The sequence below is a fragment of the Apis cerana genome, linkage group LG2 (genome assembly GCF_029169275.1).
Source record: "Apis cerana isolate GH-2021 linkage group LG2, AcerK_1.0, whole genome shotgun sequence".
NCBI lineage: Eukaryota > Metazoa > Arthropoda > Insecta > Hymenoptera > Apidae > Apis > Apis cerana.
The window spans coordinates 2928675-2956023 of record NC_083853.1 but is presented as its reverse complement, the minus strand read 5'-3'; the positions used below and the strand labels follow the sequence as shown (position 1 = coordinate 2956023).

The following is a 27349-nucleotide window of genomic DNA, read 5'->3' as shown; positions in this document are numbered from 1 at the left end:
TTTTCAAATGACAAAATTTTTAATTTCTTCTCATGTTTTTTGCATAAAAAGTCAAAGTTTGATTTTTAATATTTTGTCGCGATATAATGTATGTAAAGACTTATCCTTATTTAATAGCTCATTATCTGAATAGTAATGAATCGATATTACTTTTAAACGTAGACTTTAAATTTTAATATAATTTTCTTTTTTACTGCGATAATATGTATTGTTAATTAATAATATTGTTATTATTTGTCTTGAAAAATCATTTTTAAATTTTTAAATATAACATATGAAAACATATGAAAACTGTATAAAAATCTCGTTAAAAATTTAATAATTTTGATATTATCAATTACAATTTGATGATTTATGTAGTGATGTGTTGAGTAACAATCGCAAATTCGAAAGTTGTCATGGAACGAAATTGAAAACTTCATATATAAAATTCAAAAAAGAAGTGCAATGTTGCATGATGTTGTTATGAGAGGAATGAAATTCCAGCTGTTTCTACGCTTCTAGGAAGAATGAATCCAAAAACTAGAAACGCGATCTGGTGATATTTTTGATTGAATAATTGAAATAAAACGAAACAGTGCAGTGATGAACATCCAAAAGTATTGAACGATACAAACTATATTTTTTTCATAGATTTTTCTTTAAAGATGATATGTTTCAATTTTTGTTGAATTAATTTAAAAAGAAAATAGTAATGATCAATTTATCTTTTTTCTTTTATCATAAATATAGTTTATAATTATATATAAATTATTCTTTCATTCGTATTAAATATAAATTATGTAACAATTTTTTATTTCAAAATTTTTTATTTAAAAAATGGTCGATCAAACATGTTCTCTTATGGTAAAATTACACGTTCTCTAAATTGTTTAACGAATTTTTCCGGAAAAAGAGTTTTAATTTAAAATATAAAAACTAGATTTATGTTCTCTAAATTATTTACTGAGTTCTTATAAAAAGTAGAAAAGAAATAAAAACTTTATTTTCACATTCTTTAAATTTGTTAACAATTTCTCAACAATTTTTAAAATCGAATATAAAGAAAATATTGTATATTTATTTAACATTTTCAGTAAAAAAATTCAACATTTCTGATATATTTTCCACGGTAATTAAAATAAATAATTTTTATAAATATTATCAAAGATCTAAAAAGTAATTGTCCAATATTATTCATCGTGATATATATTTAACTAGATTATAAAAAAAATATTGAAATAAAATTGAATAAGAGTCTTTTCTATAAATTTATTTTCAATATTATATTCAATAACATTAATAAATTATTTTAAATAGAGACTATAATATTTTAATTTAACTAACTATTTAATTATTTTAAATAGATACTATAATATTTCTAATATATTTTTTAAGAAAATATCAAAAGATATTATAAACTGTTATATATGATGTATATGATATATAGCAATACTGCAATTTTTGAATTTCACTTTCAACAGTGTGCATATTATGAAAAGATTAAAAAGCGAAAAATACAAAAAAAAAAAAAAAATACGTAGAATATAAATACTCAAATTGAATTGTTAAACTTGATACACTTCAATCATGGTAGCATACATTTGCCTGATTTATCATACAATTACCTTGCTGCAGCAGATCTATCCGATCTTCCGGCTTAAAGGGTTAAATCTGCATATTGCAAATACTGGCCACTGCAGTGTACAGGATTTGCAAATCTCTGGTGAAAGGAAGACGATTGCGAATTATTAAAACCGGTCGTGTAAATGAATACCGGCCTGGCGAAACGTAATACGACTATATCGCGAATCCTCGTTGATTTTTATTTAACTCGGATGATACGGGCTGTTCACTCTAATTTCCAAACGAATAAAACCAGGTGGAACAGCCACGAAAGATGAACAAGCGTGACGATAAAATTGAAATAGGCAGATGAATTGCGTTGACGTGGTATTGATGATGAGAATATAGTTTGAACATTGAATGGTAATATTGAAAAAATGTTGTTTAGAATGATCAAAGTGTGATAATTATATATAGTAATATATTTGTAGTTATAATTTATCAAAGATTTATTTAATTATTTTTTTAAAAAGAAATGTAAGTTTAAAAATATGTGGACATTGTTTATAGTGGATGATTTGATACAGATGTCAAAAATCAATTTGAACAATAAAATTGAATTAATTACATTATTCTATTATTCGAATTTCAAGGGTAGAATTGATATGTTATAAAACTTTTGTCATACTAAAGTTTTTTAACAAAAGAGATTTAACAAACGAAAAACGAATTCCACGTACAAAATCTTTGTACGAAAATTAATTTTTATCCAGTTATAAAAATCTTATCCGATATTCATCAATGAATATCGGCTGATTCAATCGATATAATGCTTCTATCATTCTATTTTTTTTCTTTTTTATTAAATTAAATTAATCCTTTAAGTGGAGAGACAAAGAAGATATATCCGCTCTCGATAAAAATTAGTACATTCCTATAACGGAACGATATCATCACATATTTCAAATCTAAAACAACCAATAAAAAAGAAAAAGTTTTTTTTTCAAAAAAAGCCAAAAACTGTTTATGAACTTATAAATTATTCATTAAAATGATTCATTAAATGATAAACTTAATGAAAAAATAATTAGTAAAAAAATCTTCCGTGCTTAAAAGATTAATATACTGTTCTAAATTAAAACAAAAGAAAAGAAATGGAAATGGAAATTTCGGTCTTCAGGGAAAATCTTATCAAAAATTCATAACTTATGTTATTCTCCGTGAACTGTGAAATTCTAAAAAACAAGAATGACGATACAGTAATTTCTTTATAAAAGAAGCTTTATATACTTCGTTCTTTATAATAAAATGTATATAATACAAAATTACATGTTACAAATTTACATGTATTTATATACACAATATTCAAATCTTATCTATCTTTTACATTACAGGTATAACTTAAAGAAATCCCCTTTTACCAAAAAATTTAAACATCCTACGTTCATTTAATATTCTCATTTTTCGTCAAGGAAAATCGAATAATGCGAATTCTTTCAAAATTTTGACATCCGTAAATTTTTATTCCCTTTAATTAAAATATAAATATAATTTAAGATACATCGTTGTACATCGTATGTGTGATATCGTATCATACATCGAATGAATGAATCGAAACATTGCGCGTCAATTCCTACTTAAAGCCAATGAAACACTCTGATGTGCTGATATCCGAAAGTTTTCTGCCACGACTCGATGTTGGAAACCTACAAATAGCAACGAATTGTCCCGATAAACCGATTTTCTGAAAAACTTTTATCCCATGCCCGGGAAATCGTCGATTCGATGACATTTCTCTTGTCACGGCAAATACCCCGGATGTTATAGAATGCTTTAAACGGTCGGACGGGAAATTTGAAAGAGGGAAAAAAACAAAAAAAAAAAGAAAAAAAATGAAATGCAAACAAAACTGGCGGAATTCGTTTGTAAGGAGTATCTTTAAAAAAAAAAAAACCGACGATATCCGATACACGTATTTTTTACATTCAACCAATCGAAATATCAAAAAAACCCGAGTTATTTTTCGAATCTTTGATTCCTCGCATTCCAAGAATTTCCTTTTTCAAGAGATAACAGGATATATATTTTTATGAATTAATTGCCAATTAGTAATTATCGCGTAAACATTAATCTTAATCGTGAGTGATCAAAAATATCGATCGAGTGAGTTTTTAATCAAGATCCTATTCGATGCGTATTTTATTAAATGAATACCGATCAAAATCTAAAGCTGATCGATGATACGGTATAGATGTAAAGGCAGCCTCCAATATTAATTTCACGACAAAGAGAATTTTAACGGTTAATCGTTACGTTCAATTGACGATTGCGTAATTAATTTACTCGTTAATCCAATCGTCGATTAAGTGCCCACTTCAATTGAGATCGTACATCGATCGAATTAAAATTTTTAAAATTCTTGATCACGAATCTTTAATAGTTAATCGTAATCGTTAAATATTGTCGATGATTGATTTCATTTATGTTATATATATATATATATATAATGTATGAAATTTCATCTTATTGTAAAAATTAATAAAAAATATAAATATAATTCTAGAGCAATCCTTAAACTTGCATCCTTAAAAAAATAAAAATTTACATAATTAAAATCACTGTCAATGTAGTTACAAGAAATAGTTTAGAGCAAGAATTTTTACTCGCAAAATACACATTCACGCTACACTTTTATTAGAAACTAGAGTGTAGGCAAAATCCGCTGTTCTAAAATCCGATACTTCTCTTTTTCCTTTTTGTTCATTTTTCCTTCAGGAAAGATGAACAGAAAATTGGGAAAACCGAACGAACTCATCCGTAAACTGTGACCATTTAACGCGTTCGCGAAATAGTTTAAAAGTAGGACAGAACGCGCGAGTAAAAGCTGAAAGAGCAGCGAACATGTGTTTCAATTCCTCTTTATTGCAATACAGTTGAAGGCGGATAGGACCTTGAATGTGGGCAGATGGATGATATTTTATACACGTGCAATCTTTTGAAATATCGAAGCCGAGAAGTTTAAATTTGATGAAATTCCGACTTCCGTTCCATGTGAAAACAAGCGTCTTCGAGATAACTTTACCCCCATTACAAGGAGAAGGAGAACGTTTACGTTGCATGAAATCCACGTAGTAACTTATCTTCTTACCTTTTACAACAACTGTGCCCCGAGTTTTGATTTCATTTCACAAATCAAATGTAATTTGGAAATGAAGCTTATTTTTCTTCTTTAATAACGATTTAATTTTAAACTTCCTAAAAAAGTAAGACATTCCATCTCCATTAAACCATTTTCAATCTCTTTACCTACTTTATCTTTCTATATATCGATATATTCATAAGAATACCTTTTATCGATTTTAAGAGAGGTTAAAACAAAAATTGATACAAATTCCTTACAATCCAATGATGATGAGCTTGAACCAATGATATTTTTCTGATATTTTTAGATTCCTATATAATCGATTCTTCAAAATGTTGCACGAGTGCAGTCTGTATGCAAAATAGAAAGAGAAACAGTTACAGGAACCTCCGTGTGCATATCCATTTGCAGGGGCGGCAGCGCAAATCTGGCGCACGTATCGCGGCCGCGCTAATGGACAAAAGGGTAATTTGTAATCGCTAATTACATCCAGTTAAATCTGACGTGTTCGCCCCGAAAGCGGCGGTACGCGTGACATTATCCCTCTCCCGAGCTCGCAGCCAACCCTTCGGTCCAACCCTTTCACCTCCTCCTCCTCTCCCACTTCTGGTATGATTAGTGCGAGCGATAAGTCGAGACGCCTGACGTGTTCTCGGCGGTTGTTATCTGACCGCAATTAGTCGCTCATAACGGCTCGCGATTAAGACGAGAACCTGTCGATTCGAGCGCCAAGAAAAGGGAATGCTTCAGGCCTTTCCTTTGTTTGTCTCTTGACGATTGGGTTTAAATTATTTTAAATTATTGTTACGTGTTTCTGAGATTTTTCGTTTCTGTTTATCAAGGGTATTTTATTCTCAGAGCAGTTGACGGTGGATTTGGATTCCTTGTTGGATCTGGATCATTTGCTCGATTAGTCAGCATTACGTCGTTGGCGGTGTTATGATCGGTGATCGATGTGCGGAAATGATTTGGAGTACAGTGTAATTAGTAATTGATTGGTTCGAGAAATTTTGATCTGATTGAAATCGTTGCGTTTATAGATAAGTCGTCGTAATAATCTCTTTTTTCTTTTTTGAATAAATTTGGAATTTTAGAGATGAATTGGAAACTTTTTGTTCCTCTTGTAGGATATACTTTATACTTGATATTTTATTTGAAATAATTTTGATTTTTGGAATTTTTTTTTCTCTATAAACAAATACATTAATCTAACTGATATATACAATAAATTAGATTCTAAATAAATAATATCATAATAAATAAATGAGGATTAATAATCATAAAATATATAAAAGATGTAATACAAAATAAAAAGCTAATTTATTAAACACTCAAATAAAATATAATACAAAAAAATAAATAAACAAAAAAACAAGATATTTAAAAATTGTAATAATATTACATTAATCTCATATTAATATTTGAATTAAAGTAAAATTAATGTATGATAATGATACATCACAATAGTAAGTTATTATTAAATTGTGCTCGTTTATCATTCACGTAAATCATTAAAAACTTACTAAATATTTAACGTATCTATTTGCCCATAATGTAATAATATATATAAATCTAATTATATAATTACTCGATACTAATACTAATCGTTTTAAAAATTTTAAACAATTAACAATTATATATTTTCTCTTTAAGATTAGATTGTTAAAAACTGTATAAATTAATGCTTCTCGTAAATTTTATTTTATTAAATAGAAATTGTTATTTTATGAAGTATACCGTTGCTTTCCAAAGTGCAATCACACTGGAAACTTCTTAATTATCTTTAAAATTTTATCGCTCTTTTCATTAACTTCTGACTGTGATAAAAGCGTGCATCATAAATCTCGCGGAGACGATAAATTGCATGAAATGCGCGATTAAAAGTATCTATATATATATAAAAACAATGATGATAGGATAAAATCTCGATGACACTCCGATATTGTATTTATGGTAATTTCGCCCAATGGGATTAATACTGTTATTGTTTGTAACATAAGCAATCCAAGTTTGTACAATCTCTCTCCCACTTATTATTTTTATTCTGATTAATTACCGATCTGTTATCTCTAATAATTTATCGATTATATTAACTATATGATTTTATATTATTAGGAGCATATGTGTAATCATACAAATACACGTATACCCGTAAAGATCATAAATTGCTAATGGATTGAATTAGTTGAAGTATTTTCAACAAAAACAAGACACAAAGATAAAATTAGATCAGAATTTTGTTAATTTCATTTGTATGATCGTAATTTTTGTAATGTTTAGTTATTTAAAATTTAGATACCGAATTGTTGTTATATGAATTATTATCAAGCATTGTTTTATTTGTATTCGCAGTATATGAATATCTAAGATGTATACATACATACACATAAAATATTTCATGGAATGTTTAAATATGAATCTGAATATGAATCCTTAATATGAGCTCTTATTGTGTGTGAATCATGTAAAAGGAATTTTAGTGTATTTTATTATTCATAACTTTTCTAGAGAATAAAAGTTATTTTTATCAAAAATAATATTTCTGTTAAAATATATTTATTTTATTGTTAATATTATATTTGTGAAACATTTTTTGAGAATCTAAAAATTCTTAAATTAAAATAAATATAAAAGTTGATATATAAAAATATCTATTAAGGTTTTTTTATTATTAAAATAAGACAAAATAATTTATATTTAATAACTTAATAAAAATAAGTTAATAAATAAGTAAGTAAATAAGTAAATAAATAAATAATTCGATCATTAAAAATATTTCGGTAATATATTAATATTCTATATATATAAAAAAATTTATTTCATTATTGAAAAAGCAACTTAATTTCAAAAGATTGAAAATTTTTATTTATATTAAATTAAATAATAACATATATAAGATTTTTCTTTTATTCTTGTATCAAAAAATTTGAAAAATTTTTTATATCTATTCAAAAATAACACAAGAAATTAAATAATAAAATAATTATTATATGTTTCGCTTAACCCTTGCGATTTTCCTTTATTTTTGATCCAATAGATTAATTTTGAATCTATTAGGTCACTTACAACCCGTTCATAGTTGATATTCCGTATTTCAAGCGTTAAACTATCGGCAGAAATGACATTTTCCCTCATCCACGTCGGAAGATCGTCGACAGACATAATTCCTGAATTGAAATCGTCCCTAAACATGATTTCATTGGATTAACATAAGATAATTTAACCAAACACGGTTGGAATAATAACGTAACCCGTTGTTTCCGTTGACCGAAACAATACACCATTAGCATCTCAACGCAATCATAATTATATGCTTGTGAACTCACGCAATACCGAGTAACTGTACCGTTATCTCTGGCTAATCCTATTATAATTCGTATTAGGTCAGACTGCAAAGCCGTTTTTAGCAAAGGGTCTCGCCCTGTTTCGCCCCCTTGTACATTTTTATTGCCCCATTTCTAGCCGCAATAAAAGCCCCCTCCTTATTATCGCTATTAAACGTCAGCATTATTACGATTACGTCGCTATGATTGATTAACACATTGTTCACGCAGTTAAACCTAACCTCTATGTCGCATTAGCATTACCAACTTCGGTAATGCGACTTTCTTAATAATTGACACGATTGAAATAAAGTCCGTGAGTTTGATAAGTTAGACAATAAGTTTTTATAAAGCTCGAAATGCTTTCGTTTCTTTCGTGCACACCGCGTAATATCGTTTTCCATTCTTGTTCGTTTTCGAGTTTATATAATTGTATCGACCTCTCTGCTGCATTATCGATGTGGCTTCTTCCTTACCATCCGAGTAAAGCAGAAATCGAATTTAACGCCGAGAAAGAAAGCTGCTAACCGGTCTTAAAGTAATCAAAACTTGTATCCATTTTCGATCCCTAAATTCGATCTTTAACATCGTCCAACTGTCAATTGTATTAGAATACGCGAAAAGTCGATCGTTGAAAGAACTTTTTTAAGAATCAATTCATTTTGCCACTATTTAATAGCGAACAGATGCAATAATAACTCGGGTAATATTTTAAAAAATTTTTATGTTTTTAAGTGAAGAAAGATTTCAAATTAATGAGTTCCTCTTATATCATAGCCATTGTACAAATTTTTCAGACCTCATTGTATAAAACATGTTTTTAAAGCATAGAATATTGAAATTAATTGATTTAAAATGTTCTTATATTTTATTTTATATATATATTTATATCTTTTGTATTATATTCGATAAGTTATAACGATAAATATGATATTAAATTTGCAACACAAGTTTCATTGTATTACTGTTGGATCATTGAATTCAGCCTCAACCATTGAATAGCCTTTGAATAGTGAATAACATACAAATGAAAATGACACATAATTAAATTGTAAATTGTAAATATTGAAAGCATTTTATGGTAAATATGGTTTTTAGAGAAAATTCAATATTAAAAAATCTTCAATATTATTTATTTATTTATTATATTATTTATTATTTATTATTTATTTATATTATAAAAATATTTTGTAACATGATATATAGTGGTAATATATTTAATTATAATAACAAAATAAATTATTAATTATCAATTCATTTATTCGAATATTTATTACATATCACATAATATTATTATAGTCTTATCGCTTTTGAAATTTATTCTCTTCGCTATTTTAACGTTTTACACAGATCTCACGATACCAAAAAATTGATTAAAATTGTAATGCCCCTCCTAAAGATAAGAATTACCATAAAAAATAACTAGTATATCAATCATCGATTGAAATAACAAAAACAAAATAACGAGCGAACCATATATCTTTGATGTTACCAACGATAACAAACATAAAGAGTCTTCGCGATATTTTCACGAAAATGTCGTCTAATCACGCTTGGTATCTGAGAGCGTGCCGCCAATTTATTCACCATACAAAGATTTGCACACGAAACACGTGCGTGCCGCCGGCAAATATGCAGAAATGCTCGAATAAATGATATCAGAAACACGTTCGAGGGCCTTGATTCATTAAACGGAGGCCGAATCTCGTGATACAGTTGAAATGGGAAATGAATAATGGAGTCAAGTGTACCGGTGACCCCGCGAATGTATAATCCTTTTCTAATGATGTGCCCGTTTTTTTGCTTTAATACGCTGACACGTTGCAATCGTGCCTCATGTAGTTAGGAGCAAGCAGCCCATTTTCGCGTTTTCCACGTTTTTTTTTGTGGATTGCGGATTAATATACAGTTGTACAGTTTGACCGAGCAAAAGTGAAGTGGAAGGGGGAGGTTTCACGATATACAGGGTGTCGATATATTCGTGGAACATTCTTTGGAGAATCGATTCTAGAAGCCAGAACAAACACAAAAGTTGGTATGCGAAAATGTTGGTTGAGGCTTGGTTATTGAGTTATAAGCAATTTAAAGTTTTCGTTAGATGAAACGAGGTGGAGACAGAAGGAAATGACGGAGACAGAGCTATCTTACTTTATTTAGAGTTTCACTTCGCCAAACGCAAACTTAGATTGCTTATAATTTAATAAATAAGGTTCAACCAACATTTTTGTGTAACTTTGTATAACTTTTGTGTTTGATTTAGCTTTTAGAATTAATTTCCAAAGGTTCTTACGAATATATTAATACTTTATTAATAATAAAAAATAATACTTTATTCTTTGTACAAAAAGAAGTTTGATTTCTAAGATATATATGCATATATTTATATGCATATAAATGTTATACGTATTTATAATAATATTTTATTTATTATACGAAATTGAACATGAAATTTTAATTAAAAAAATATTAATTTTAATTTGATTATTAGTTTTATTATATCCAGTGTCAAATTTATATTAGATTTATTATATGGATTATATTCTTTGAATGTAAATTTTTTTGAGATATATTATCGATATTTTAATAATTTTATCTATATAGAATAATAAAATTTGTAAATTTGTTATGATAAAATTACTACGTATTTAATTATTTTTTTATTTTCTTTGAAAAATTATAAAATGTTTTACTCGTTCTCAAAAACAATTTTGAAAATTGTTTCATAAAAAGTTTTCAAAGCTACTGTTATATTATTCTGAATTAATGTTATCAAAATATCTTGTTTTCAAAGGAACTTTAGGCTGAAATATAAAAGAATAACTTTATTAGAATAAAAATATCAAGAAAAAAAAATATAAAATTTGCCAATCTGAATTTCAAAATTTTCGTTCAAAATATTTTTTTTATTTCAAAGCTATATTATATTAAATTAAAATAGAACACTCTATAGAACAGCGAGCCTAATTTCACGGAACATTCATTGCAAACTGAATCGAGGTAGCTTTCGAATGAATCTTCTGGGACTCGTTTCTATCACGCGTCATCCTCTTGAAGAGAACCATTTTCTGAAACGAATTTCCGTTTTACGCAAGTATTACGTGACACTGCTCCAAATTAGATAATTTATGATTTATACGATTGGAAATTCGCTATTCTTCAATAAAATGAATTTCTTTAAATTTTTAGATCGATTGCAAGATTATTATGTAGATTTTATATTTTTATATATTTTATTTGTAAAAGATTGATAAAATGATTTCAACGTAAACATACATTGCACATTGTTATTCAAAAATGTTCCTTTAACATTTAAAATTGTTCAAATTCTATACAATTTGCAACAATTTCAATATATTCTATACAAACTGAATCATCGAAATACTGAAATATATTATATATATTATTATAAATTGTCAATTGATGATTTATAAAAATAAATATTTATTTATTCGCGTAATATTTAATATTGTATAAAATATTTCTTAGCTTTAATATGAATGGTAAATATCAGAAATATATAAAATAAAAAAATGTTATTCCAAAGACATACATTTTTGAAAATTATGTATTATATAAATTTTCTGTAGAGAAAAATAACTATAAAACAATATGAATATTCGAAACGATCGCTTTACTGGAGCTTAAATCAAATTTTTTTAATTATTTCTTGTTTATTTTTACATCTAACATGTCACACATTGCGAATAGTCTCTAATCATAGTCTATAGTCTATTCGCTACTAGGTGGTTGCGATCATAACCATATTATGATCAATCTTCTAATAATAATAACCGCCGCTAAGCGGCTTCAAGTGTCATCGCGATTCTCATTAGTATTTTCTATACTATAAAGTATAACTATTAAGTTAAGCAAGCAAAAGATCTTGCGAATTAGGAAGTCCATAATGATAATCGAAGCCGCTTAAATAAATATCTTTGAATTGCTATTGTATTGTTTCTATAGTGTGAACGTGTAACCTAGTAGCAATTAAATATGTATATATTTATTATAGATATATATATAATTATAGTAGGGTAAGATTTATATTATAAATATAGATTTTAATTGTAATATAAGAAATAAAATTTAAATATTATAAATAAAATTAGTTAATATATATATAACAGTAATAGAATGAAATCAATATTATAATTTTAATTATGTATTTATAATAAGTATTAAATTTTATTTAAATTAATATAAATATAATAAGTTATTGTATAAAATTTAATTATCTTTTTAATTCTCAGATAATGGAATTAATTTATTGATTGATTGACACAATTTTTTTTTATTTCAATTTTATTTCTTGAGATTATTGAACTATTAAATTAAATTTCTATTATTGAATTGTCCTCCCTATTTTCTCTTTGCATACCAAATAAAATTATATATCCTAATTAGAACAGAATAATCTATCGTTTTTTTGATAAAGCTATAATTGAAAAATTCATTTAATAATTCCGCTGTTTATATTATTTTCAGGCACGAAGACGCGGTGTGACGTTGTTTCTATTAATACTGGTTGGTTTGTTCACTCTTGGCACGGCCGCAATCTGTCCAAACGGTTGCATCTGTGACGACGACAACCTCGTGGTATCCTGTATAGGAGCAAATTTGGATGTCATACCGATTGCCCTGAATCCAAGTATCCAGCGAATAGTGTTAAAGGAAAATCGAATAAAAATAGTCGACGCAGCCGCATTCCAATTCTACGGGGACTTAAAGAACGTCGATTTGTCGAGCAATCACCTGTTTACCATTCCCAATGGGAGCTTCGATGCTCAGAAGCAACTGGTGGAACTTCATCTAAGACACAACAAGATCTCGGCATTGACCGAGAAAACGTTCCAAGGTTTGAAATCTTTGACGGTGCTCAATTTGCGTGACAACTACTTGGAAAACCTGAAGAATGGCCTGTTTGCCTCGTTATCGAAGTTGGAAGAGTTGGACTTGGGAAAAAATCGCATATCAAAAGTGGAGCCGGGTGCTTTTCAAAAGTTGGGCACGCTCCGAGTATTACACCTCGATGACAATCAATTGAAGACTATTCCATCTCCGGCTCTGGCTCCGTTAAATGCTTTAGCCGAATTGCATATAGGTTGGAACGCATTTTCGTCACTTCCAGATGACGCGTTCAGGGGATTGGAACAATTGACTGTGCTTGATATTACCGGTGCCGGTTTGGACAACATAAGCGACAGCGCTTTTCGCGGTTTGAACGCTTTGCGAACGTTGGAATTGGATGGGAACAAATTGCGAGAAGTGCCGACTAGACAATTGGCCGTTCTACCTCGACTCGAGGAGCTCACTCTGGGTCAAAATTTCTTCACGATTCTGAGATCGGGTGCCTTCCAAGGCCTGTCCAAGTTGAAGAAACTGGACATATCCGCGGCAAAGTTATTAACCACCGTTGAACGAGGAGCGTTCTCGGACAACGCAAATCTAGAAACACTCGTGTTGAATAGTAACAAACGGCTGACTACAATGGAGGATGGTTCCCTGGCCGGGTTGCCCAACTTAAGGCACTTGATGCTGCGCGACAACGCATTCACCGGATTCTCGGAATCTCTAGTAGCCTGGAACGAGCTTCGCCGACTTGACTTGAGCGAAAATCCTTTGGTCTGCGATTGCAGCCTGCTCTGGTTATCCGAGGTTCTTGTCCCAAGAAACTCCAGCCCGGTGTTGTGCCTGGAGCCAGCCGAATCGAAAGGAAAACCTATAAAGGGCATGACACCCGACGAATTAGGTTGCGCTTTCTCCGACCCCAGGAAGCAAGCTCTGCTGGCCACCCTCAGCACGGCTGGCGTCGCCTTCTTCTGCGCCGTATGTCTGATCGGCTACTACAGATGTCGCAGACGCTTTGGGGACGCGTTGAAAGACTACAAATGGAAAAACCGCGGCATCTCCCGCAAAGAGCACGAGTATCAAAAGACCTTCTCGAACGACGACGAGTATATCGTCAGATCCGCCCACACTCATCACCATCACCATCACCATCAAGCTCAACCGCAACAAATCCCGCCTCACCATCATCATCACCATCTTCAACAGCAACAATTGCAACAACAACAGCAGCAACAACAGCAACAACAACAACACTCTCAGATAGCGGCTGGTATCAAGCCTATACCAGTGACGGAACTGTAGCTAGAACTTCGGGCGGCGAGCCCTGGAACCGGCGGTGTTTGGTTCTTGCCCCATGGCAGCACTACTCTCGCCGAAGGCTTCACCTACATCGACGGGGAGACGGCGCGCCAAATGCGCCGCCCGGGAACGCTGCCCAACTCCGGGACGTCCGGCCATCGTCCAGCCGCTATCGAGGACGGCTCAGCGCCATTGACTGTCCCAGGGGATAACTGCTCCTCCACAGGCGGTGGTAGACTGCATTATTCGAATCATTCTCTGCGCCGTACGCCCCAGCCCCCGCATCTGCCCCCCCGCGACCCGGACAACACCTCGGAACGGACGCAGAACGACTCGAGGCTTCAGAACGGCATACCTGGACACCATCACGCGCCACCTCCGCTACCCTCGAGACACCAGTCGTCCTGCGGCCAATCCTCCTACCCCACCCTGCCCATGAACGGCCACGCGGCCCATCAGTACCATCACTTTCCGCGCGAGAAGGACAGATCGTCGGCTCGTGAGAGGAGTCGCGATCGAGATGTACAATCCGTCCCTCATCGGTCCGAGAAGCACCGAGAACTTCAGATGGAGATGGAGATGCGCGACGGGATGGACATGGAGATAGGCACGTATCGGGCGTAAGGAAGTGTATGTATGCGGGTGACAAGGTGAACTAAGGTTTCGATAATGCGAATCGGCGGCCGAGTGAATTGAATCGAAGACTGAAATAATCGAATAAGATGAGGTGGGGAGAAGAAACTCTGACGCGGTTCACGCGTCTACGTCCGACTCTCTCGTGGCGAGCTTGCGTAAATGAGACATGGTGGAGGAGGGAAAGATGCATTGTGCGAAGCATTTGATGAACAATCGCCGGTGCAATCGCGAATGGAATTGGCGAACTCGCAGCTAAATCAAACTGAAGACTGATTACGACGGGCGTACGGTGAACTGTAATAACTCGAGAGTAAGTTAATGATGATAACATTGGTACATTCCAATCATCTGTCTGCCAGTCTTCGTTGGAATCGGCGACCACGCAAATTTCGAATCAAATTATAACCTTTTTTTGATTGATAGGAATTTCTCTGATTACGTCGTGTATACGCCTCATGTATATGGTGTTCACAATGGGAAATCTCCATGTTTACTTTACTTAAAATCGTGCCGATGGAAATTACGGATCAACAGGAAGAAATATACATATATAAATATATATATATATATAAATAAATAAATAGAAAGACACATCGAAGTTATTTTAATGAAAGCAAAGATTCAATATGCCCGATGGGAATAAGAAAACGTAATAAGGAATACAAGTCGTGCATACGGATCAAACGTTAAGGATCAATGATGCTTTGAAGGAAATCCGTCGAAATGGATAAAATCTCTGATTATTATGAGAATTGTGAGAAGGTATCGATACGTTTCGTCGGACATGGGCATCCGTTTCACAATAGCGCAATGCGCGGACTAAAGGGCAGTACCGTGAAAAAGAAACGAGATTCGCAAAGCAAGATGAATCGGATTGAACGGATTGAGGGGGGGGGGGGGGGGAGAAGAGTCAAAAGACCGATGGAAATAAGAACTGTGTTCGTTGCTCCACTAACGATTTTTACGTGCGACAGCTATGGAATGATCGTTTCCATCGTGTGTTCGAGAGACATCGGTGACTTTGAAGATCGTTGAAAGACGAAACCCGGAAGAGGAAAGAAGGCAAAAGGGAAGAAAGATCAAAGTTTCGAGCGAAGCTTATGTCTCGATTACACGGATTATACGGACTTGCATGTCGTTTGTAAAGATCATTTTTAAAGAAAGATGGAGCAATATCGATCGTCGATCACACGCTTCCACCGCCATTGCTATCGTTCACGAACGATCCACAATGAACGTTTGTGGGTATTATTATTGCAATTACGGTGAATTTTCAAGCGCCTTATGCGAGTAATCTTGAGGATGTGAAAAAATCGTATTCAGAATACTCTATTGGGAATTTCAATGATTCGTTGCGTCATTTTATTCCCAACGTTTATTATGTATATGTATTTATTGGCGTGATATTAGAAAACTTTGTATTTGTATCCGTAATACCTTTGTATTTTCTATATTATTTAAAGGAAAATTATATCGAATGCTTTATTCCCTTGGGGATAAATAAATTCTTTGTCTCGAAAGAAGATCGAGTAATGTAAACGAGTAATTGTAAATTATTGTATAGATATTTTCTAAAATTTAATCGTATAAAAATGGGAGGGAGGGGAGTAAAAATGGAATTACAAATTTGTAACGAGACACCTATTTTCTGAGTACGATTCATAATAAATGAATGCTCACATGAACCTTCACGATGTGTAACGTTATATTAAGTCGATCATTTAATTATACCTAAACCATTGAATAAATTACTTAAAAAAAAAAAAGAAAGAAAGAAAAAAAGACGATCTCAAGTTCGATAGCGTGTAGTTACACGATAATCTACGTGATAAAATCGAAGGAATTTATAAACTCGAAAATAATCGTCCAATTGAATATTCACTGGAATCTGGAACATAAACGTGTAACGAACTTTCTTCGACCGGAGAGGAACTTCCGTGAAACTAGAATTTGATCGTGAACTTAAATTTCAACTATTCAAGGTGACAACACATTATATCGTTCTCTTTCAAATCGTTCTTCATTATATTTAAAACATCGCTCAATACAATTTTTTATTTAAATATTTAAGATATGCTTTTCATTCGTATTCATTCGTTCAAGCTTGTTTATATAAAATGAGTATTTAGTATTTTGTTAAGTATTATTTTCAAATACTTATATTATTTTTTTTTAAGTAGCAAATTATTTCATTATAAATTAAAATCCCTTCTTTTTTATTTTATTTTTTATTCAAATAAATAATACGTTTTCTTTTATAACATATCAATTTAATTATTAAATTAAATTATAATTTCATAACTTTAATTTTGTTTTTTCGCTGACATAATTTTGACCGAAAAATATGAAAAATTGGATCGCCAAAGAAATAAAAAAAATAAATAAATCGATAAAATTTGCAATTTATAATCAATTGAATAAATTAACAAAGGATCAATCTTCTAGTTGAGAGGTAAAATAAATGTGATCGAGCGTTTACCGAAATATTCTTCGTTTTCCAGGCATCAGACGATGATGCATTTAAAAAAAAAAATCGAACTATAAAATCGCTTTTGTTTATGAAAAGCGAAATACGTATCATAACGTGGTCTCATCTAACATAGAGTTACACTCATATACATATATATATTCTAAACAATCGATTTTAGAAATTTCATTTTGAAAATTAATATACGAACGCATGACATAATAATTCGCACAATATCACAATCGATCATAAATTAGGAATAAATTTATATAGTATCTCGTCGGTGCATATCTTTTCCAATGTCAATATCCATAAAATCGAAATTATTTATCCTTCGAATTTCTTTCGCAAATCAAAATCAAAAAACCACGATAGTAATCCCTCCCTCCTTCTCTGTATCAAATTTCTGCTCTTCAAGTTTGCCGCGATATTTTATCAAAGAAATAGAAAAAGGGAAAAATATCTCAAAATTGCGAAAAATGATAATAATCATAAAAATATCATTCAACACGATTGCACGACATCGAGGCCGCACTGTTAAACGACTAGAAGCAAAAACTTATCAAACCATTGAAACATATATTACGATTTACGTACACGATCGTTTCGCACCAAATACGAATTCGATACCGGTCGAGCTTCGAGTTCGAGATTTCTGTTATTATTCATCAGAGTGTACGTTTCGAGATGTAAAGGTTTTGGTGGTCGTTTTCATCCCTCCCATTCGGGCGTAGATCCGAGTACTCTGTATCTCGATGCAAAATTATTGGTTCCACGCATATGGAACAATGATGGACCGCGATGAGACGAGGCCGCAGGAATCGAAAAACGATTGTAAGATACTCGATGTAAATAGAATTCTTCGACTTTCTTCTCAGACTTTCTGCTCTCGTTCACTCGTTCCAGAATCCAGAACTCGCTATTTTTGCGGGTTGAAAAAAAATATCCGTGACATGTTGGATTGTCTCAAAAGTTCTTTTCGTTGCATATATGATTTTGGCGAGTCGAGAAACATGATTTTTCATTGATATTTTAAGTCAGATTCCTTCTGATTTTTAAAAAAAATATCTTTATAAGTATCTTATAAAGATATTTATAAATATCTTATTATGTATGATATTTGATGATCCTTAACAAAAATCCGTAACAAAAATTTTTGGTACATTCGAGACCGATGACGCAACGTATCATGTACAGATTTTCTATTTTATGGCGGTTGAGGCGAAGAATATTCCATATTTTCCATCATATACAACTATTTTGGATTTTATTTTTTCCCATTATACTGTTCATTCGATCGAATGTGTTGAATGACATTAAAAGCGCAAATATAAATAAATCAAAAATCATTTTGGAAAAGTAGAATATAATCCAGAAAGATGGAACTTTGATACAATTTGTATATAAATGTTTGAAATAAAACGTCTATGTATAAAATTTTATAAATGACGAAATATCATTGAAATATATAAATACGATCCATCTTAATTCTAGAAAAATTCTAGAAAAATAAAGATCTATATAGAGAGAGAGAGAAAAAAAACGAAAAGAACTTTTTGGACTTATATCTCGAGATTGTAAATAACGTTTATATTGCTTACGATTCCCTTGATTGTAAGATGTGTATATATATTTTTCACGCGATCGAAAAGTTAGATGAAAGGTTCAGAAGCCAATCAATGTAAAATCATGTTGTTTGAAAGCTTACGATTCAAAAATTTCTTTAAATCTTCGCTTGGCGAATCAATTAAATCGATTAAATCGATGTTGAAATTCTTGAATTGATTTGTTAATCGAAAATTTGAACAATAAAAAGATTTTTGAATTATATAAATCATTTTTTCAATAGAATACGATTTACACTGATTAACTTCTGAACTTTCTAGATACATATGTATCTCCTCAAGAAGTAAGAAAACTATTCGGGTAACCAAATTTACGGGTATTGCCTCGCCTCGAGTTCATCGCCGTTTCGATATTCATTAATTATTAGAGATTATACGACTGTAACGATATACGATAAAAATAGTTTTATCTATCAATATCCCTATAGAACAGCATCAGAGATACTTTCGATCTTCAGAATCAACGTTGGAAAAAGAGAAAAAGCGGATTCATAGCTCTGGTAGCTCGTTATAAAAAAATAACAGTGAGACGCCTTAAATTCGTTTCTCGATACCCATAAAAATCCTGTTTCAACCAACGGGAACAATATCTCTCTTTCGATCGACTGGCCAACGGTATGGACAATGGCTTCACGATACTCGATATTCTTTTTTGCAGCTCAAGTTTCCAAAAAATTTTTTTCTCATTCAATTGTTATACAGGATATCGAGAGAAGAAAGGTTACAAACTATGAAACGATAAAATTGATGATTGTGGATTTTATGCGAATTTTTATACATATATTTATTTTACGCACGTAAAAGGAATTAAAATAGATATATGATATGTATCTTTTTCAATGAATTTAAAGAAATTCAATTTATTTGATACATTTGAATATTTGAATTGTTTAAAATATTTAAATAATTTGTTTCAAAAAGTTCAAATCAATAATTCTTATTATTATTATTATATTTGAAAATCGATATTCAATTTTTGATTCTTAAAATAATATAAAATAGAATAGATAATAAGATTGTTGACGAGATTAATTTTCCATCTGAATGTACTCTATGGAATTCCATGGTCACCCCGGTTGATTATATCTTGATTCGATTTATCCGTATGCTGATTCTGAGCATGGAAAAGATGAATTTCCAGCCCAGGTTTCTAGATGAGTTTCGATTCTAAATAAGTTTTAAAATTATTATTTTGAAAAAAGAAAAAAAAATGGGAAAATTTTCGTTTCTCAGTATAGAATTGGAGAATTCTGATTCTAAATGGATTATGTCTTGTTTGGATTACTCTAAAAATTATGGTTTTCCCATTTTTTCCTTGAAATTTACTATAATGCATTGTGATTTCTTTGATATTTGATTATATGTGATTTTTAGGTAGTATCTTTATTTTTATTATTTCATTTCATATTATAAAAGAAATAATATGCTCTGTAAAATAAATATTTTTTTCTTTTTCTTATGATGTAAGCAAATTTATAAAGAATTATTAGGGTATTAAGATGTGCAAGTAGAAAAATTAAAACATTCATGACAGAAATTCAATATATCTTTAATCATTATTTAAAATTATCTATTTTCTTTCTTCCTTTTTTAAATAATATTTATTGCAATGCATATTTACTATAAAAATCTATATATTATGTTATTTATCATTATGTCAAAATTATAAACTTTATGATTAAAATTGTTCTTTAAACAAAATATTTCTAAATTATATTAATTTAATAAACAATTGAATTTTTGATTAAATAAAAGATAAATAATAATAAAATTAAAGAATTAACAATTAATTATGATTTTTTTTTCGATTTCCAAAAATAAATATTCTTAAAAATAATTATTAAACATTATTAAAGCGTAAAAAAATTTTTTTTTTCCATCACTTATACTAAAAATATCAATTTTTTTTTAAAAATGTGCAAGCTAAATAAATGATTTTGTGAAAAAAAATTTCACTCTATTCAAGCATTTTCATAAGATCTTTCAATTTTCAAGATACAATTAAATTTGAAAAATTAATATTTTTCATAAATATGTCAGTGGAATATTTATTAAAGTTTCAATAATATTTTTAATAATAGTTAAATTAACACATTTGATATATTCTTTTCCTCTTTGAAAATATTATTTTTAAAAAAATAATAAATGAGTTAGAATTTTCAGTTCTCTTCAAGAGAAAAATAATATATGTGTTATTTATTAATTTAAATATACATTTTGTTTAATTATACGTAGTATTTATTTATTTTGACTTTTAACAAAATTGCAAAATTAATTAAACAATTTTTTATATCAATATAAATTTTATTAAATATATTACGAATATTTTCTATTATTTAAAAATAATACAAAAATAAATAATATAAAATAAATTTTATAGTTTATAAAATTTACATACATTTCATTTTACATTGCAATAAATAAAATTAAAAGAAAGAGAGAAAAAATTAAAATTTTACAAAATATATTCTGGCTGAAGATCTTTCATTTTATCTATATTTTCTTTTATGTATCCTTTTATTTATTTTTAATCTGAATTTTCATTGTTATAATATTAATTAGCATTTTTAAACTTTTTCTTTTAAATATTATTACATAAGCTATTAACGTTTATTTAAATTTTTAAAATGTATTTAATCAAATGTATTTAAAGAATATATCTTACTTCAATTTGACAGTGATCAAATATTATTACATCTTAAAAAATATAACGATTGTTATTATTATAAGGAAAATTATCATGCAATATACCAAGAAATGATTTAAATTAATTAAAAACAAAATAATCCAAGCTGCAAAATAGTTTGTACAACAAAATGCATCTAGCGATATCCACTAATACGTATAATAAATTATTAGCAGATATCTATTATGCAAACGATATTTTGAAAGAATTCTTTTTTTTTTTTTGAATTTATATGCAATTCGCGTTGAGAATGTTACATTTCTGAACATTTAATATAAATAAATACGCATAATGAATTCTATACGAATCGAGATCGTCTTTTCATATACACAAAAAGTAGACATTGTTATAGCGGTAGAAAAAAAAAAGATTAAAATTTATTTTCGAAAAAAAGATAATACTTAAATTTAGAGAATTCTGCAAAGTTTATTTTTTCATTAAACTTTAATGAAAAACAGTATTTTTCCTACAACACAATAGATTTAATTTTAAGAAAATACATTAACTTTTTTTTGAAAATTTGAGTATGAAATATAATAGTGTTGATATTTTTGAATATTTCCAAAATTTTATTTTATTTTACTTTTTTTTTTTTTTTTTTTTACTTTTAAAGTCTATTGTCAAATAAATAAATTTTTCTTGAATATTGACTCAGTACTAAACATAATGTTTCAATTAAATCATTTTATTTCTAAAAATAAATATAAGGATATTCTTTATTTTATTATTATAGTCATGAGATATATAATTATTATACAGAATCTCTTATTTATTTTAAAATAATTAATATTCTAGAATTTTCTATGATAATAAAATATTCAAGATTCAATTTTTAAATAAATATTATTTATATGATTGATTTCTTATGCAATAGAACAAATATTTAATTTATCTTTGATCTTATTTGACTATCACTTAACAATGTCTTCTTATAAATTGAAACATAGAATTATATATACTGCTAAGTGGTTTCCATTTTGACACGATTAAAATATATCGACACCTTCTGTGTTCACAAGAATATTTATATTAATCGTTTCGCAGCGTTTTAAAAATACTTTAAGAATTCGCGAAATCAAATCACTGTCTGCGTGTAGTTCAACAAAAGTATGCGACTTTTTACAAAATCAGAAATTCGAGATGTTTCTCATTCGTTATCGCTTAGATAACAAAAAAATTGAATATAAAAAATAGGCAATCGAAAGTAATTTGCATTCGAATCGACAAAAGAATCGCTTCGTGAAGACGTTAATAAATGTAACATGTTAATGTATAGAAAGCGATTTATCATAAGCATACAGTGTATTTAATATTGTTAAATATTGTTAAATATTGAACGCTTTTCAAAGTACTCGCACAAATTTTTGAGTTGCTGCTCAAAGGCTGAAATTGAAAAATGATAACGTAGTTTGGTACTAAAATCGACATTACTAATATTATTTGCGAGAAAATATGGGATAATCAAGAAAAGAAATATATGTAAAAAATGTAAGAAAAATAATTCTATTTCTATTTTATTTAATTAGAAAATAAATACCACAAGAAATAAAAATTTATTTTCAACATGAAAGATAATCGTTTAAATTTGATAAATGTACTTATATAATAATCTAAAAATAAAAATCAAAAGAATAAAAAATTGAACAAAAAAATTTAAAAAAATGTTATACATCAATCTTGTTTAGACTTTTTACAATACACATATAATTCTAAATAATTCTAAATTCATTATTTTTTAATTTTTAATGATTATTTGCTGTTTTATAAAAGAATGTGATATAACCATTCCAAACATTATCATATAACGATATATTTTTACCATTAAAAGAACGAAACTATCAAAAAAGAGAATTTTCTTGATTATCTGATAGTTTTCGTACAAAATCTATTTCTATATTATAATTCTATATTATATTATATAGGTATTTTACATGTATCATGAAAGAGATTTTTCAAAATTTGTTTTGTAATTTTTAATTTGTGCCTTTAAATGCATTTGAATATTATAAAAAATTGTATGACAATTTGAATCCGAATCATAAATAGTGAACGTATATTTGTATCTTTTTATAATTAATATTAAACATGTTTCTATCATTTTAAAAGAATAATATTTATACTTCTTTGCATATCGAGTTCATTATCTCATATTTACAATATATACTGATATTAATCCTTTAATATTTCCTTCTATGTATATTGAAATACAAGAATGATCAATATAATTTTATTGTATCGATTAAATGGATAATATTATAATCGATTATACTAAAAATTCACCAATGAAAATTCACGAAATTTTTTTTCACAACAAAGATAATTTGTACGAGATCCTGAGATTTTAAGCTCGGGACAGATCGGTAAACTTCGGCTAAGATCGAGTGGGATCCATAATAGTCTCGTATTGCGCGGGATCTTCGAAATTTCGAGATCCTATTATTATAACTTTTAATCGATCAAATCCGATTATTCCCGATTCATACTTTAATCTAATCTTCTAATCTAAATCGAGTCTTATGATCCCAAACATTTGAAAAACCAAATTTTTTTCAGTTCGAATTTCTAGATTCCGCACACTTATTCAACACGCGTTAGAAGAAACGATAAAAATGTCCCTAACGTTTGTACCGTATGGAAGAACTGCTTATATCCTATGTAATCCGACGAGATACTCGGGATCGAATCCGAATAATTCAGAAATTAATGTAGCGATAAGCTAGCGCTATAATATCAGATATTATTTTTTAAGCGATGTAAAAGTTTGCAGGCGTAAAGAAATAAGAGAAAGTGTAAAAAGAAAACACAAGGAATCAGCGTCTAATTCCCCAGTGACACTGTGTTCACTTGTGCTTTCCACGAATCTATGAATGCGGTGAAGGAACTCTATGTAGAATGTCCGATTGTAATTAAATAATATTGTATATGTCGGATCAAGTGTCTCATAGATAGTTCGAAGAAAAATGAAGGAAAAAAAAAATAGTATATTACTATTCTATCATTATGAGATGGGCGAATAAAATTGTATATTTTACGATATAACGATGTCGTACTGAGTGAAAAAGAGAAAAAAATTTACGTAAACCTAAATTGCATCGTGTTGTATTATCGATCGATATTTATCGAAAAAAAGAAGAAAAAAAAACAATAAAAACACGAAAAAATGACGATTCGATGGGGGGATGATGTATGCGGACAGTAAAAGAGATCAAGTAAATTAATCGTGTTACAAATATTAAAATTATTGTACAAAATTTAATGCAGATAGATTATAAGGCCTATCGTTTTATTTTTACCAGATCAATTTATGTTTATATCGTACGACGTATCCATTACTGTCGCGTCGAATCGCATGGCGCGAAAACTTGTATCTATGCACACGATTCATTCACGTTCCTTTCGCGTATGAGAGACAAGCTCGAGTTCTAACTGGTTCTTTAATCCTTGGATTCTGATATTGAATCACATTTGCGTTATAATTTATGGTTTAAATGTAATAGAATTGAATTTTAATCCTTCATATTGAGAATTGTTACTAATTTTCAATTCTATGTATAACTTAAGATTGATCTAAGCAATTTCCAAATGAATTAGAAATTTTGAAGTATCCATCTTTGGTATCTTTTATATTAACCATTATTAGAAGATTAATCGATCTAAATTCTAAATTCTTTTCTTAACTTTTAAATAAATGAAACGATAAATTTCGATGATATTTATTTATATATATTTATATATTTATTTTGAGTAAACATTGATAAATAATTTTCGAATATATTCGTTAATTTTATATTTAACGAAACAAGGAAGAACTCTCGCTAGTCTTTCTATGCAGTAGCGGCTGACTTCGGTGTCCATCCCAATTCTTCGACCTCGTACACTCTAAATCGTTTGCAATTTAAAAACAAAAATAGAAAAAAAAAAGAAAAAAAAATGACTAAAAGGACTCACGAGGCTTCACGAAGCTGTCAGCGTGGGAAGGAAGAGGCGAGAAAAAGTATTTTAAGTCAGAGGATCAGCCGACAAACGAGACACACGCGGACACACTGTACATTCGTGTAAAGCATAGCGGAGCCTTATTGAGAAAGCAATATGCATCCTTAAAAAAAAATTGCTTAAAAGTATTTTCAAGCTGCTAATTTTACTCGAATAATTAATTCCTATGCTAAGTAAACGAGCATCGAGGCGCCCTCGAAATATAACGCTTGTCTTCGACAGTTTCCTTATCGAAATTGATCGAAGGCTACGTTTCGAGTATATACCATTAATGTAACCCACGGATAGCACGTTTAATCTTTATGTGTTCTCACTTGACGCATGTATATTTCACTCGTTCGCAATTGATCATCTTGATCGTTTATACACTGCCACTTGTAACCCATCTATATATATAACATTTATTTAAAAAAAATACTATTTGTTTATGTAATTCTATTACGTTTTTAGATTATTTTCGATCAAATTGTACTTTCAAAAAACATGTATTTTTTAAAAAATATCTGAAGTATAAGAAGGATAAAAAAAAATTGTTATTATATGAAGGATTTCTCGATTGAATTTTATATTAAAGTGTTTAAAAATATTAAAACATTAAAAAATCTCTTTTTTAAAAACAAGGTATAACGATTTAAGGATCATAGTAGGGTTAAAATTTTGTAAATTGATATTTTGATTCAAATATATTCAAAATTAGACAACGTTACATATCGTTGTTACAATATAATATAATAATATATATATTTTTTTTAGTAAAAAAAAAATAAATTACATTATTTCTTTTTTTAGTTAGAAAATTAAAATTAACGTTTCAAACATATAAATCTCAGAATTATGTTTTTCGCTACATAAATAATTAAATAATAATGTAAAAATTCTAAATGGAAACTGACAACATATTTAATGATTAACAAAACAATGTTTTCCATATAGAATGTTATATAATTTATTTAATGTCCTGATTATAATTGAACTTCTGTATACACATTTATATGTATTCAAGGAATTAACGTTCTACCGTGGGCGGCAACCAGAGTCCTCTCGACTCCGTATGTAAATACACTTCCGAAAATAGTACGTATGAAAAATTATTCAAAGCCTATACGATACAATTTTCTCCCACTTATTAAATCTCTATTAAAATGTATAATAAAAAACGTGAACGAATATCCGATTCCAGCGGCTTCCTCTTCAATACTTTTGTGGTAGATTGAAAACAACAATGTCGATTTACCGATGAATCGAGTATGTAAATATATATATGGAAAGAAATAAAACAGCGAGGAAACCGAGGGAAACATGAAAATATTCGAAAAAAATAGTAGCGGCGCTCCGTATTTTGGCGTAAAGGCTAAGCGAACGCGCAGACTCGTGAAACCGAGCAGGGAAACAGTGGTTTTAGCGAGTCCCTGGGCCATAACATAGGTCACTAATTATAATAATAATATAGGAATATTCCAGCGTTATTTTGTACATAAACAACTTTATCAACGGATATTAAGAAATCATCAATAAATCTATATACAAAAAGACGAGCAATGTATTTTTTTATCTCGAATAAATTTTTCCTTCTACTTGTGTCCTCAAATAATTTTGATATGTTGAATTAATAAAATATATTTAAGAAATTAAATTGATTGATGATAAATTTATAATATTTTTTTGTTTATATCCATAAATATATAATGAATAGAAGAGGGATATATTAAATTATTGTTACATTTTTTTTTACAAAAAAATGTAACATTTTATAAAGTAACAAGTGGCAAACGCATTCAAATAATG

General features: G+C 29.3%; 2 protein-coding genes across 6 annotated transcripts in view; both read left to right on the top strand.

Annotated features, from left to right (window-relative positions):
* The window catches only part of LOC107992647 (insulin-like growth factor-binding protein complex acid labile subunit), a 439321-nt gene extending 412225 nt beyond the window's left edge, over positions 1-27096 (top strand). For all 5 annotated transcript variants that reach the window (XM_062072148.1, XM_062072149.1, XM_062072150.1 and 2 more), the window contains one exon: positions 12496-27096. In XM_062072148.1, coding sequence (XP_061928132.1) covers positions 12496-14160 — 1665 coding nt within the window. In that variant the 3' untranslated portion in view covers positions 14161-27096. The remainder of the gene's footprint in view (positions 1-12495) is intronic.
* Positions 14272-27096, top strand: LOC133665752 (uncharacterized). Its single transcript, XM_062072153.1, has one exon. The coding sequence runs from the start codon at positions 14272-14274 to the stop codon at positions 14779-14781; it is 510 nt and encodes a 169-aa protein (XP_061928137.1). The 3' UTR covers positions 14782-27096.
* Positions 27097-27349: the final 253 nt, after the last annotated feature.

What these genes read in the sequence shown, in the direction of transcription:
- LOC133665752 (XM_062072153.1), top strand. Translation starts at nt 14,272, where the DNA reads ATGCGCCGCCCGGGAACGCTGCCCAACTCCGGGACGTCCGGCCATCGT.